The sequence below is a fragment of the Crassostrea angulata genome, chromosome 5 (assembly GCF_025612915.1).
Source record: "Crassostrea angulata isolate pt1a10 chromosome 5, ASM2561291v2, whole genome shotgun sequence".
Taxonomy (NCBI): Eukaryota; Metazoa; Mollusca; class Bivalvia; order Ostreida; family Ostreidae; genus Magallana; species Magallana angulata.
The window spans coordinates 46,209,961-46,226,062 of record NC_069115.1 but is presented as its reverse complement, the minus strand read 5'-3'; the positions used below and the strand labels follow the sequence as shown (position 1 = coordinate 46,226,062).

Genomic DNA, 16,102 nt, shown 5'->3' with positions numbered 1-16,102 from the left:
TTTAAAGAAAAAAATGACATTGCTAGCTTCCATTGCCGGCATTGTTCCGGAAAATGCAACTTTCAAACTTCATGATGTCAGGCAATCACCCTTCAAAATGTGTTGATCTAAATTGACAATCGTATGAATTATAAATAAGTTTTTAAAAATCGCATACAAGCTTTCATTTACAAATTTATTTACAAATCATAAGCTTATATTATATTACAGCTGCAAAATAATTTTACTTCATCTATTACAATGTAAATTTGGGTTGTAAAGAACAACCTCATCACCACTTCTACAATGATAAAAAAAAATGAAAATCAAGAATATTCCGAGTTTAGTTAATGTTTGTACATCACTCATAAATAATATAGCTTGGTAAACTTATTATGACCTGTAAACAAATGGTTGGGCTTTTACCCAACACACTCTGACCTCAACAAATTAGTTATACCAATTGTCTCTCGCTTACTGTCGAGGCACAATGCCATATCTCTCAACAAGTTCAGAATAGCTCAGCTGGTCTGAAAAAAAAAATACTTCTTGACTAAGAGTTTATTGGTAGTTTTAATCTTATAATTATCTTTATGAAATAAGACTACTCTCTACAGAGAGGAATTAAAACATTCTGTTTACTCTTAAAACAGTTAAACCTGGTCGGTTTAATGCTACATGTAAAGCAAATCAAATTTTGAAATACATATTTTCATTATATTTATTTGAACTTAATTAAATATAATACATCAACTTTTCATTTCATACATAGATTGGGATGGTATAAATTAAGTAAATGTTAAGAATATTGCGTCGATACATAAATGGCATGACTCGATTCATACTTGTACCCATGTTAATCATAAAATTTGTTGTTCGTAATGTTTTACAGACAATTTATAAGTAGATAATACCGTTGCGGATTCTTTCTCGTTCTTCCCTCTCCTGTTTCATGTTGTAGGCAGATAATCCACAACACATTGGCCTGCATGTATGAAAGGCCCTAACGTCGAAAAGGGTCGTGATCGCCCAAACTAAAAAAAGGGTTTTTTTATTTTCATTTCAAAAATTTTACAAAGTGTTTTTTTTTTCTTTTTTCTAAACAATAATATCTGATGATTAATAAGAATCATAAAGTTCTGCTTTTTAGTTTTTCTTAAGACTGTGAAATTAATCTCTGTTGATGATATTTTTTTCTAAAAAGATAAGCTCTCCCATCTTTAATTCTTAAAAAAACTAAAAAAAAAACTTTATACTTATACTGTACTTAAAAAAATTAGGTATTTTTTCTATTTTTTCAAAAAACTCTTACCCTTTGCTAACGCAGTTATTTTTCCACACTCTGTGCATTCTACGAAATTCTGTTCTGCATTAAATATACATCCAGATGACGCGAGTCGAACGGCATATATCCTCTCTATGATAACATAATTCGACAGTGCAGAGAATGTCGCCAATCGTTCTATGCCTTTGCTGTCAGTGTAAGCACACAGAGGCAGAGTTTTGATTGTTCTGCCTGTCTTGTCACCCTATAAATAGTTTATGTGATAGTTTTTTCATTATTCATTTTACTTGCATTAGCATTATAATATGCGGGTTTTATATAACTGTTATCAAATTCTTCAGACTTCTAAATTTCGTATGATAAATTAAAGCACCCTTACCGTAATTTCTCTTGCCCATGCAGTCATTGACAAAGCCATATTTTGCTTTTACTCAAATCATCCCAAAATATCTGTTGTATAAATGGCAATCGCGTCCTTCATCTTAGGTTTATTTCCGTCAATACTTTTCTAATATATGACTGTACGCAAGATACGAGTGGAGTCCTTCACTTTTTAAAAGTTGCTCAAAAAGTACTTTAAAAGGCAGAAGTCAGGATACTTCAAAACTCGGAGGTTAATGTAGCTCGCGGGTTTGCTGACGTCACAATAGAATTCTTTAAAAGAGCACCGTGTATACAATGTACAGCTATATGTAGATAACGAACATAACTAGTAAAATTATAGAGGCTTAGTATATTAAACTGAAACATATATTAGTTGCTATATATACAAACATATATTTTAATGTAAATAAAATAAATTACGGTATATTGCACTGAATTATGATTTAATTTACGATAGAAAATGCAAGTGTAACTTTGAACTAAAATGCTGGTGTTTCTACCGTTTCTGAAAAATAATTACATTTTAAATTGTTTTAACGGAATATTAAAATTACGTCATCTTTTTAATAAAATTGCGTCATAATTGACAAACCGTCAAAGCCTTTTTGCAATGAAGTTCAAAGGAAGATTCGTTTCTACAAAAAAACTAGTGAGTCTCAATAATTTGGTTGTAAAGAAAAGTGCCACGAATGAAAATACGACTGAAGAAGATCATGCACCTGCAACAACCTGCATGGAAGAGAGTTGGGAGGTAGGAAGGCGAGTTGTCGAATTGAAATTGCTCGCAGAGGGATTAAAAGAATGTATTTTCTGCAAGGAACCATTAAGTCTCATTTCATGCATCGGTGAGAAAAAATACGGATTGGCATCTATTCTTTATGTATCATGTCAAAAGTGCGGCACTACGAATTCCGTACCCACAGGAAAACGCCACAGCACAAGCGGCAAAGGACCAGCCCGTTGCTTTGACATCAACACAAAAATGGCAGCAGGTGTGTAAAATATAAAAGAATGTGTAATTTGAAAAATATAATAAGTTCAATCTATAAACATATCAAATTCTATTTAAAAAAGTAATTAACAGCGATATCCACATGGGTTATTTCTACGATTCGTAAGGATTGCGTGTCGGTAATCAATGCGTTATTTCTCCATTCTTTTTTCATCAATATTTTTTACTCGATACAATGTATATCGTCATAATCGTATAATACATGTACTTCTTAATGGTTATGATTACCGGTTCTAAAATTAAAAAAAAATAAGCAACATTATGTCCGACTTCTTGAAATTCTCAATGTTGCTGCTTTTTTATTCATTCTTTTCATTAATATCAGGACACTTTTCCCGTAAACTCATAATATCATAATTCATTTTTTTTTGGGGGGTGGGGGTTGGGGGGTGGGGGGGGGTATGGTTACATATACTTTGTATGAATTGCAAAGAATGTCAACCTCTTGATAAAATCAGAATAACATGTACTTATTTTTCACAGCTATGATAAACGCTGGAATTGGTGATCAACAGGTCAATAATATATTGGCAGAACTGAATCTTCCCACGATCCATCACAAAACTTTGAAAGAAAGAGAAAGGGAGATAGGCCATATAATTGAGGACGTTGCCGAGAAATCTTGTAATTCTGCCATACAAGCAGAAATTTCGTGCTCAGAAAGGTATGAATATACAGAGAGAGAGAGAGAGAGAGAGAGAGAGAGAGAGAGAGAGAGAGAGAGAGAGAGAGCTTCCATTTTCTTTCAGACATTTTATGTCAATGTCATAAAATATTTGAATCGGTGAAATAAAAAAAAACACTATGATGTAGAACTACGTCATATTAAATGTTATGTCTGCTATACCTCCTAAATGATTTTCAGGAGTTCAACATCAAAAAATTCGCGAAAAAAGTTATTAATTTGGTATTATTGATTTTTTCAATGGAATATGTTTTTATGATATTAGTGGTGACGCTCCAAGTTCTTCAAGTGCCGGCATAGATGTCTCTAGCGACGGTGGATGGCAAAAGAGGGGAACAGGGCGAAGTTACAATAGTTTGTCAGGTAAAAACTAAAGAAAACAGTACTGAAAAATAAATGTACCCATACATATGAATAATTTACAAAACCATATTGTATTTCCGTATCTTTATATCTGTTTCTTTCTCCCCCTGTCTATCTATCTATCTATCTATCTATCTATCTATCTATTTATCTATCTATCTATCTATCTATCTATCTGTTTGTCTGTCTGTCCGTCCGTCTGTCTGTCTCTCCCTCAGTGTATTTTAAAATCAATATTTAAATTTGTACTTCATCATTTGTAACAGGGCATGTAACTGTTCTGGGGAAGAACACCAAGAAGTGTCTCTCTTTCGGCGTTGCCTGCAAGACATGTCGAAAATGTAAAAATCGCAGCTCTACAAACGTAAAAAAAACGTCCAAAAAAGCCCATCATTGTAGAACAAATTGGAGCGGGTCTGCTAAAGGTATGGAACCTTTCCTGACTGTGAAATGCCTAAAATCACTGAAAGACAAGGGGTTAGATGTGAAAACTCTGATCATGGACGATGATACGACAACATTTGTTAGGGCTAAAAATGCTGTATCGGACCAGCTAAAAAAGTGCAGCGACAAAAGTCACATATTGCGAAATTTTAACAACTCTCTCTACAAGGTCAGAGATGTCCACAAAAACCTATCCATTGCCAACATAAATTACTTCAAGAAATGCTTCAGTTACGCCATTGCACAAAATAAAGGCAATGAGGAAGGAATTCGCCAAACTTTATTAGCGACTGTCCCCCATGCTTTTGGTGACCACAGCGGATGTAATGAGGCATGGTGTGGCTACATTAAAAATCCAGACACCTATCGACACAAGAGTTTTAACTTTGGCCGAAATTTACAGGGAGAAATGCTCAAAGAGTCCTTATATGAAGTATTCAGCAAATATGCGGGAAATGCGGGGAAACTCTCAAACCTCGGCTCTTCCAACGGAAATGAAAACTTAAATCAGATGATTGCCAAGAAAGCACCTAAATCTCAACACTATTCTGGATCGGATAGCCTTTCATTTCGAATTGCTGCAGCCATAGCCCAGAAGAATGAAGGACACGGCTTTATTGTAGAGGTAATACCAAACGCGTTTGCAATAAACATAAGTATATAAAAGACTAACAGATTCCATATTTTGAATCCGTTTTATAAAATGCAAATTTTAATACATGTATTTGTATAATTAAATTGTTTAAAGGTCAACAAGGCCAGCTGCCTGTCACCTGGAAAACGGACAACCACGAGAGCAGGATACCTTGACCGTAAAAGAGCTCGGCAACAGACACGACAAAGTTTACGGCAGGCAAAACTAGATCGGCTGCGTCTAAAAGAAGATCGACAGTCTTCATTTATGTTGTCGGAACTACACGAAGGCACAACTTACGAAACTAGTGTAGATTTTGCTGTTTCCTCCGAGAGACAAGAGGAACTAATAGCAGAAATCCCATCAACACCATCAAGTTCAAGAAAGCTGAAACCTGTGGCTGCTCAAGTGTCCGATTCTACACTCATTGTGGCAGATCTGGAGACTACGGAATTCTGTAAGTAATTTTCACTTATGCAGTTATATTGAACCTGCAATGTAGTAAAACAAATCGCATTTAATAATCTCTTCGGTTCAAAATGTGAACTATTACAATGTTTTGTTAGAACATCGATATTTATTAGCAATGAAATATTTTCATTTTAGCCACAAGTAGCAGTATTATTCAGATAGCTGCAGCTCCTCTCCATTCAGACGAAAGTTTCAATAGATTCGTGCAACCTTCTAACGGTTTTATTCCTCCAACGATCCAAAAACTAACAGGGATAGAGATGCACGGGCTGCAAATGTATTATGAGTTGACCCCAGTTTCGTCATGTGGAGAGAGACAAGCTCTAGTAGAGTTTGCTGCGTGGCTGAACAAGTTTTCTTCCCCTTTGATTGTAGCACACAATGCACAATTCGATGCACGTATTTTAGTATCCTGCTTTTCAAGACATGGTCTGATAGATTTAGTGAAAAAAGTCGTCGGTTTCTCAGACACTGTGAAATTGTTCAAGAAAGTTTATCCCGATCAGCAGTCATATAAACTTCAAGATTTAGTTAAGTCGTTTGCACCAGATTTTGAATCTTCAAATGCACACAATGCTGAACATGGTGTTTCAATGTTGAAAAACTTAGTAACGAACAAACCAAATATGGAGGAGTCACTCCGCGATGCAGTTTTTTCTACAGAGTACGTCATTGCAAACAACGAAAAACTATCAAATAAGAACAGAAACATTGGAAGTTTTACTGACTTAATAACCTCAAACATTCTGACAAAGAGTCAAAGTTCTACGCTGGCAGCATATGGTTTGCAGTCAAACCATTTGAAATTCGCGCTGCAAAGAGGCGGAAGAGAAGGTCTTCTTACCGTACTGAAGGGAAAACTGAAATCTTTCAACTCTGTAATAGACAAGGTCATTGCTTTCTATAACGTATGAGAGGCCATTTTTGTTATGCTGTTATATTTTAGGCGACATTTGAAATCATGTATGCACTACTATTTTTTTATTGAAAATTTGATTCTGTTTGTTAAAGATTAAAATTTATTTGTAAATGATTGAATACTGTTTAAAACATGTCCTCCAGGTAAGATTTTGCATTAAATTTAATTCCCTTTTACTAGAGTTACTGTTTTATGGAGGTCAATAAATTTAAAATATCACTTCCAAGTGCTATGGAAAATAAAAGTTCTATTCTATATGTTGTCATTCAACGGCTTTTAAATCTGAACAAAACCAACAAATTTAAATTTAATAAATGCATGATTTAATTTGATATTCTTGTCGAACAACGCCCTTTTTCGGCACACAGATGCACGAAACTGATGACGTCGCGCTAACATGGTGTAACGTCGCGATGAAAATGTAACGTTATGTGAAAATTTCAAATCTTTAAAGTTTTTTTGCGAAAAATTGGCTGAGAACACATATTGATTTTTTTGTATCGATTAATTCCAAATCAATCATCGCAATTATTGTGCCGAGTAAAATAAAATTCGTCTGATTTGTTTTAAAGTTATGAGTATGGTTTTGGAATATGGTTACTGGCGAAAATGTAAATATTGCTATATATTTCATTGAAATGGTGTTAACAAACATTATAATTAGGCTGACGAATTAAATAAAAATTTCAGGAATAAACCTTTGAAACCAACTGATTCGACAGGCAAATTTTTAGGGAAGGTTGTCTCACAAGCAGTAAACCCGCGAGCTACCTTAAGATGCTTTAAACCGCACTTATTATTATATTGATATGAAGCTATCTCAGTTTCATAAGCCTATTGTATTACAGGATGTTGCTATTTAGTAAACGCATACCAATTCTTGATTATTTGACACGTACTGATAGTAAAAGCAGGTGATTGATTTATTTTGCTACGAACAATATTGTACTGACATCATTATGATTATTTTGTGCAGTTCGTACTTTATTTAAGGTTGCTGAAGGATTCGATATATCAATTAACTGGTTAGATCTGGATCATACAAATTTCAGTTCTGTCCGTTTGTATAGAGTTATCAATCACAATCGGTTTCTTACAAATAAGGAAGAAAACAATCGGTTGATGTAAATAGATCAATATTAGAGATCCTATTCCTAATTATATCATTAGTACGTTTTCACCGTCTTCGGTTAAATTTTGTGACAAATTCAATCTTTTTCTTTGTCTGAATACATATTTTTTCAGTAAACATGTTTACGGCAGTGACACAATACCAATGATGTAGTTTTACATATTTTAATACAAATTTTAATGTGTCTGTAAATGTAAGACTATTTGAATAAACATTTGATACTTTTTTAGTTTCTCGGTGTTTCCTTATTGCATTTCAACTTATATCTTCTTCATTTATTTTCAAAAGTCTCTAAAAGAACTTAAAGCTTGACATGGAGTTGGCAATCTTTGTAAATCAATACCCTACACATGATGAAACTGTGTTCATTCAAATGTGACTAAAAGGTTACTGAAATGTGACTGAATGGCATAGCTCTGCCATTCAGTCTCCTTTCCAGACCTTTCAGTTAACATTCAGTTGACTGAAATTTCATGAGTTTCATCCTGTGCTATTAACTAACTTAAAGATGATCTCATATTTTAACACTATGCATGTATATCAGCATTTGTTGGTTATCATGTGAAATTGTTTTAATGTAAATAAACTGTAACAAAGTAATAATTAAAAGTAAAATTCGTTCTTTTTCTGACAAAATCATTTTCTTTATTTTATGTAAATGTCTGAAAACCGATTTACAATAATAAGAAAATAAACATCATATTTACGATATCACAATTACCTTTCATTGAGTTATTACCTGTTTAAAACACTCAATATAAAGTGGGTGGATGGGTGTGTGTGTGCGTGAAGTGATGTACCTAAAATTTAATTTTGCTAATTTTCATATAATCTGTGTATCAGTTAAAAAGGAAGGCAGCGTCTCTTACATTTAATTTATAGACTTATAAATTTTAATTTTAAAAAAAACAGGTGCTAAGGAAAAATACAAAAAAAAAGTTTGCAAGCAGAGCAAAAGAGGGGACATCGCCTTCCCCCAGATGAAATGTGTCTGTGAACAATATGGGTCTTTAAAAACTCGTTACAAAAATATGATTTTTGTCAACCAAATTTTTCCATAAATATAATACATAAGCATTTCCAAGAGAAACACTTTATTAATTTTGCCCAACTTCGAGCTTTGTTGCTACAAGTAATTTACCCAATACAAGTAACTGAATTAAATATCTTCCAATGAGTCCAAGTGCATTTACGATGAAAAAGAACAACAGATTGCGTTAAAGGTCGTTTATTCAATGAACCCAATTTGTATTGTTTAAATTGAAAACAATAAATTAAAGAAGAAAAAATCATTAAATAAATGACAAAACAATTTGCAAAGGTGGGGTTAAAAACCGCCGACTCACAATAATTCAAATACTCAATGAAAGCCAGAATAAATGACAAATTACTTTTCAAAGGTCGGGTTAAAAACCGCCAACTCACAATAACTCAAATACTCAATGAAAGTTAGAGCAACATTTGACTATGATATAATGTGCGTGCATGTGTAAAGGGTGTAGGTGGGTGGGTAAAACAAAGTTCATGGACAAATTTACATCCAGCAGTAAAATCAGAGAAAATAAGAATGAGAGAATTTACATGTGCCAGGTTCTGATAAGACAATAATTTATTACAAAAGATGATTGGATGCTGGACATGTTAATTGATCTATTACGTTTAACAATCTTGAAACCTACCCCCCCCCCCCAGTGACCCGGCTGTGCACAGATGCAAATTACCATCTGTAACATGACAAAGTATTTTGATCATGGTTGTTAATGAGCATCACCCTTACATGCACACAAACATTATTTTACAAGCTTGACTTACAAAGAGATATTAATAAAACACACACAAGTATATTATTACAAACTTTGTTGCCAAAAATGATTTTATTTACAATATGATTAGTTTTTTCAACCAAATTTTTTCATGAATATAATACATAAGCATTTCCAAGAGAAACACTTTATTAATTTTGCCCAAGTTACAAAATTTTTATTGGCGATTTCATTATAGAGTGTAAATTAACTATGATACACTTCATACAAGTTTGTTCCATTTTAATGCCTTCATACAAGTTGTTTTACTCGTATAATTCTTTAGTCCATTATTATTCATAGTTAGTTCCTGTTCCACATAGTATTAGTCATTTCAATTGGACATTTTAATCATAAGCAGGAAATCGTCTTTCCGCTTAGTTTACCTAATATAATATAGGGACACCAAACAGTAAATCATTTTAAAGAAGTATTCGTTTTAATGTTCTTTACTTCATAAAACCCAAATTTTAAATAGGGTCGGTTGTCCACTGTAAGTTACACTTCAATAACATATTATCGAGTGAATCATGGAAACAATGCACAATTCCACAGTTACCTCATTCTTATACATGTACATGTTTGAATACACTGTTGTCGGAGCCCAAAGAAATTTTCACAATCGTTCCTTAAAACGCTTTAAATTTACACCAATGAAGGACATACATGTAATATATAGATCTTAATTAATTTGTTTGCCAGTTTATAACTAATGATGATTTCTTCATCGGCATCACCTATAATTTACTCAAATCAATCTCTCTCTCTTTCTCTCTCATTGAAGTCATGAGCGGCAATGTCTTAACTCCGCCCAGCTACGATCTTATTTGGCCAAGGTCTGCCAAAACATTATGTAAAAACTTGTCTAAAGTTAATGTCAATCAAACTCTTCTACATAGTTCGCTATAAAACATTTTTGCATAAATATTGTAAACAAAAACAGCAGTATTTTGTGTACGCACGACCTCTATGATACCTCTATAGCATAGATAATTGAAAAGCAATTATATTTTGTAATGATTTTTCGTGAAAATAATATTAGCTATTTTTTACAATTTTTACTTCTACTACGAAACTGTTGTAGATACAATATCGTAATTGCAACAGATGTTTTACATACAAGTGCTATAGAAACGCAATACTGACTTGTTTAACCTAACATTGCATTCTTTTTATGCGTTGCTGAGGTTTAAATCAATTCATAGCTGTTCAATGAGATGTGGTTGAAGCAACAAGAGAAAAAGTTGTTTACTCAAAGTGCATGGCAAGTACATTCTATTTATATTATAAGTAGGTAAATGTTAAATATTTCAATTAAATAAAAAACAGTTTAGCGAAGATTACTATTCCTTAATATTATACGTAGAGTATAAGATAGATAGTCTTGGCCATTTTTAGGCTATGTTTTCCTACCAACATTTAGCGTAATCAGTTGATTTCTGCATTAAGATTACTTGAAAAGTTGCTAAGGTTACAACGGAATATATTTTACTCTATTTAACCATACTTGTAAAATTTGGAATTTGTTTTATTTTCATTTTTATTCTGTTTGTCATACTTTGCTTTAAATTTGTTACACTTGTAGCAAATGCTATCTTGCTATCTGGCAAGTTATTCCATTATTTAACTTTTGTTGATGAAGGCTGTTAAAGTACGCAACTGTTCTAATAATTTGTATACGATACAAATTATTATTTCGCAAGGCATAGTTATGCGTAACTAGTAAGCACTGCCTTACCATATCATATGAATAATCAGGAGTATACCTATTTAGTATTTTGTATATGAGTAGAAGTTTATGTGAGTGTGTTTGTGTCTTCTTTTGATCGAAGTTACTTATTCCAATTATAGATACAATTTTCGTTTAGATGAGATACATCTTAATCCTGTATGGATACACCCCGCTTCTGTTAGGACACTATATAACGGATTACTTTGTTCCTGTGTGCAGTTATCAAACACTACGTACATTACCATGTTCTAAGATAGGTATGATAAAAGCAATACATATACCAGGCTCCTTAAAATAAGAACTATTACAATTTTGTAAATTAAAATGATAGGAAAGTTTGATTTTTTTATTTGAACTTGAAGCACAGAGAGAGAGAGAGAGACGAAGGCCACTTGTCAATTTATAAACTTTATTTAACCAAGGGTATAATTGAAGTTACGTGTTTACTTAACCATTTTGAATATAACACAGTGGTAAGCCAGAAGGCCATGATATGAAACTCTGCAACTTTTCAACTTTCAACTTTTCTTCTCTTAAAACTAAACTATATCTTTCATTTTCATTATATTCGTTTCTTTATCCATGTTTTTATTATGAATTTAGACCCACCTCCTCATACCCATCATTAAGTCTTTCTTGGGTTGAACAATTTATGGTCTCCATTTTTTTAACATCTTCAAAAAATCTCCTCCCCGATTGTTATACAATATCTTGACAGGGTTGATTATGGTTTGACTCAAAGTGAAAAATTTGCGTAATTGTTAATTTCATATTAATATTTCTACCTTTTACAGTGTGAATTTGGAATAATAAAACAACAACAACCCCACCATCACTCCCACAAATATGAAGATATGAATACGTTTAAAAAACGAGCATACATAAATTACTGTCTTGTAGCTTATGCTTATACATATCTCCCAAATCATACCATAACATGTTCACCAAAATATTTTCTTATATTTCATATTTGGTTTCATGCATCCCCTGATTAATAGCTGCATCCGGACTCCTTCGATATAGCACGGGAACTTAGTCCCACTTAAAGAATTAATAACATGTAAAAAAAAATCCACTTAGTTTTTTCTCATGATATTATTTTCTGTATTATCGACACTTTAACACCCCTTACTCTGTATGTATCACAGGGTCAAGGAATGACTAAATTTTAATTATGTTTACTAATACCGGTTTTTCTCTACTATAATGAACTGTGAGCCAATGTTAGGGCCTTTTCCAGATCCCAGAAATTAATTCTTCTATATATCGCGGGGAACTTATTTCAACATTTGGCTACTACAGGATATTTGATTATTTAGATTTTTAAAGCACCCGACTCTTATTTCGTTCGTTTCTAATTACTTACCATTTAAAGGAACACAAAAATAGCCTGACAGACGGACAGACGTCTGCCAAGATATTATTTAAAAAAGCTCACTTGAAGTTTCAACTCGGATGAATTTAAAACTCGATTTATGAGAATTTTTCATTAATTTTAGTCCGTTTCAACTAATTGAGGATTTGATTTGGGTTTTACAACATTAAGAGATCATTTTTGGAAAAAGATAAGATTTATGTTTCGCCCCATTTTTCCTGATTACCCGACTTGTTTGCCTGTGACCTTTTTCTTTTTCTTGTATTAAAGATGCTTTGGGCTCTCAATTCATCAGTACATGAATACCATTTTTAAAACAGCATTATAAGAATGCATTCAAAACTTGAATAAATCGGTTGAAATTACGTGTGTCTGTTAAAGGAGAATAATTTGAAGATAACCAATAAAGAAATAACAAAAAATATTGTGTTATATCTGTAACAACGATAACATTACTTATTGAACGCCCCTCGTATGCATTTCCGGTTGCTTTTTTTATTTTATACACTTCTCTTCTAACGAGCATTAATTGTAGTCCGAAAAATGACTGGATTATTTATTATCATCTTGTAAAACTTACAAAAAATAACACTTTTTTAAAAAAATTATATTACTTTGACACTGAACAATTTTTTTTTCCATCATGACCATTTTTTCATTCATGACATTTACAAGTGTTATGACTGAAAAAAAGGTCTATGGACACAAGAAAAATAATGTCTCGTTTCCCCATGTGCACTTTCTAAATTAACCGCAAATAAAGCAGCCACTCCTATTGCCGATAATAATGGTGAGTGAATATATTTTTATCTGAGTTTTATTACTGCTGTGACAAAACAAGTGTAATGAAATGATGATTCATGATATATTCATGCGCACAAGGTATGAGTCTCCATAATTTAACGTCCGTATTTTGGTATGCCTATTATTCATCAATTTTCTCTTCCTTTTTAGTGCGAAAAGCCGTAAAATCAATGTTTTAGGTCATAATTTAAGAAATATGTATGATAAACAATACTCTACAAAATTAATACAATTTATTTCAGCACAAACACAATTAAATTAGTTGGCATACGTTGAACATTTTTATATAAGGATAATGTTTTTACAATGTCACCACAGTGAGATTTATAAAGTGTAAATGGCAATATTATAGTTTAAAATAGAACAGTTTCATACACTTGTGCAATATAACTAATTTTCTATTGATAAAAAGAAAGTCTCTGATAAATGATTCAGTAATTTTTAGACCTTTAGATCTGAGCATGTACCTTTATATCACTGTTTAATAGTACAAGTACTGTAGCATGTCACTTTCTTTGGGAGTGTTAATATTTCCTTTGTTGAATTAAACATATTATTTAATTACGTGAATCGTAATTGAAATTAAGCTTTACAATGAAAATGAAAATTAATGTTTAATCCCCAACTTCACCAAAAGAGCTGGTATTACAACATCTTTTGTTTTATCATTCTACTGCTTTTTAATGTAAGTTTGTTGGCACTTTATCTTATTTTACTAAGAAAAGTTTTCTCATATCTTTTTCTGAGCAAATCATTATAAGGACTCTTTTTCTGCAAAATGTTGAATAAAAACAAAGGCGTTCGCCCCTCAAATTGTTTATAATAGCTGTTGGGTGCGTTAGTCGATAATCTTTTGCTCTATATCTGAAAAAATGTGTTGAAGTTTTCGGTCTTATAATATATAAAAGTCCAAAATATTTAGAAAAGAAAAACATCTAATCTTTCGATTGACACTTTTGTGGGATGATATGATATATATGCCAAAACAATCAAGAGTTAAAATGTGGTTCCAATATTTCATTACTTAGAATGTGATTATAGACGAGTAAATGAATACGTTTTCAATATTTTATTCCTGATAATGTGATTTTTTACCAAAGTGGTACAGTCGATTTTAAAATTTCTCCCAAACAATCTGCCTTTAATGTTTTGCAATGCAATCCAAGAATACCTGTAATATATTTAAGATAATTTTTTTTCAATATTTGAAATAAATAAAATCCAACAGACAGATAAAACAAGAACTGGAAGTACAATATAATAAAAAAAATTATCTAAAAGTTTACTTGGATTGTCAAAACCGTTTTAACTGGATTATTTATCAAAAGAATAATACTTATAAAAATTTGCGGTACTTATTAGTTAATCTAAAATGCAAAAAATATCTTCAGAACAGTGCTATGTTAATATAATTCTCATAGTCAGAAGGTTATATTTTAGCAGTGATCACTAGCCTCAGTGTATGTATGAACTACCAAGGAAAATTGTATAATGTTTAAAATTTGCATTTCTTTCTGAATCCTTTTTTAATTCTCTTTTTGATAGCATGTCGCTAAAAGGAGGAATAGTATGGCCCTCAATTCATGTATAACATTGAAAGTCTGACATTTCTGAGAGCTGTTACCCTCAATTAAAATTAGACACTGTTAGTTGTACGAATCATGTGGTGGGTATTTAAATAAACGTTGTCACGTAATGAACTGTAAACTAAACTGATATGTTTGAAGGCAGTTATAAAAAGATACCTTATCATTATCCCTTTTATTCCGTAAAAGAAAGCTATATTTAAAAAAAAACTAATAAAAACCCAAAGATAACATTTTTGCATGAATGGATCTAAAACGGCTTGAAATTTATATACAAGAAATGAGCAATTCACGTAATTTGATAATTATATTATAATTTTGTAAAATGAATGGATACCATTAATAAAGTCTATATTTCTTTTATGATGAAAATATTTTTCTTTTCGAAAATTGGAGAACCTTAACCATTTTTTATATGAAAAATCATATTTTTAAAAAATGAGATATTGATCAACTATTTCATTTTCGAACCTAACATCCATTGTGTTGTATATCCTTATTTTGACTTGACCCGGCTAGTTTTTTTCAAAGCACTTAGAAAAACTTCGTTACAAAACGCTTTTGGTGTATGCAGATGAAATAAATCTTTATTTAACTAGAAGATTGTGCGTGATACAGAAAGGTTTATTTTTGGCATTTAAATGAACTAATTTTAGTATTTAACGGAAAACTGTTCGAGGAGAGTTGATATACACAATTAGAAATTTAAACCTTAAGAATGTCTTGTCGTCAAGGCGTCATGTTTTCGTGCTTTAAAATGAAAACAAACAAAACAATAGGACGACGTTTTTGGATGGGGGTAGAGGTCAATACAAATAGAATAAACTTACAACAGGGGAGTGGGTTGCCAAAGATAAGAAACCATAATATCACTTTTCAAATTTTTCCACGCCATTTAAATTGATGAATAAAGATTACGTCCTTCATTATGCTATAATAACAATTTTAAACTTATAGTAAATGGATGATTTTTTAAATCGCTGATTTAAAAAGGGAGCACTTATAAAGCTACTTAGAATACAGAAACATGTTTCTCTATCCTAATTAAGTGGCGTAATAAGTGCTCCCAAAATTATTTATGCTTCCTTGTCCGTGACGTTAGATGATGAGGATTTTTAAGAGCTTTGTAGTGTTTATTTGTCTGTATCGTATATATTCACTTGCGCATTATCTAATAATCTCCTGCAGAGACGTATCTTTCTATGTATAGGTACATGTCACCCCCTGTCATCGATCCAATTATAAAATGATTATTCAAAAAGTTGAACCACTGCTTCATGAAGTTTGAATGTTCCCCCAATTAAGCATGGTCAACCGTAACCGTAGTATGGCATATTTTCGTTTAGTTTACTTCTTAACGATTATTTTTTATTGATTTGGACTATAATCAGTAAAGCGTTGGGCATGCGTACTAAACGTACTATAAGGATGATGAAACAAAAAAATTAATCATTAGTATTTCACCCTTTAACGCTAAAAACACACCCACAGTCAG

The 16,102-nt window shown here is 32.0% G+C and overlaps 2 protein-coding genes across 2 annotated transcripts; one reads left to right on the top strand and one right to left on the bottom strand.

The window, feature by feature from the left end:
- Nucleotides 1–241: 241 nt before the first annotated feature.
- LOC128185458 (uncharacterized) lies at nt 242–1,682 on the bottom strand. Its single transcript, XM_052855049.1, has 4 exons — nt 1,644–1,682; nt 1,292–1,508; nt 894–1,013; nt 242–509 (listed from the first exon to the last, which is right to left on the bottom strand). The coding sequence occupies exons 1-4, from the start codon at nt 1,680–1,682 to the stop codon at nt 454–456; spliced, it is 432 nt and encodes a 143-aa protein (XP_052711009.1). The 3' UTR covers nt 242–453.
- A 202-nt stretch (nt 1,683–1,884) lies between these two features.
- On the top strand, nt 1,885–6,825 carry LOC128182987 (uncharacterized). Its single transcript, XM_052851769.1, has 6 exons — nt 1,885–2,640; nt 3,144–3,324; nt 3,611–3,708; nt 3,975–4,777; nt 4,901–5,243; nt 5,393–6,825. The coding sequence occupies exons 1-6, from the start codon at nt 2,259–2,261 to the stop codon at nt 6,169–6,171; spliced, it is 2,586 nt and encodes an 861-aa protein (XP_052707729.1). The 5' UTR covers nt 1,885–2,258; the 3' UTR covers nt 6,172–6,825.
- The last annotated feature ends 9,277 nt before the right edge of the window (nt 6,826–16,102 follow it).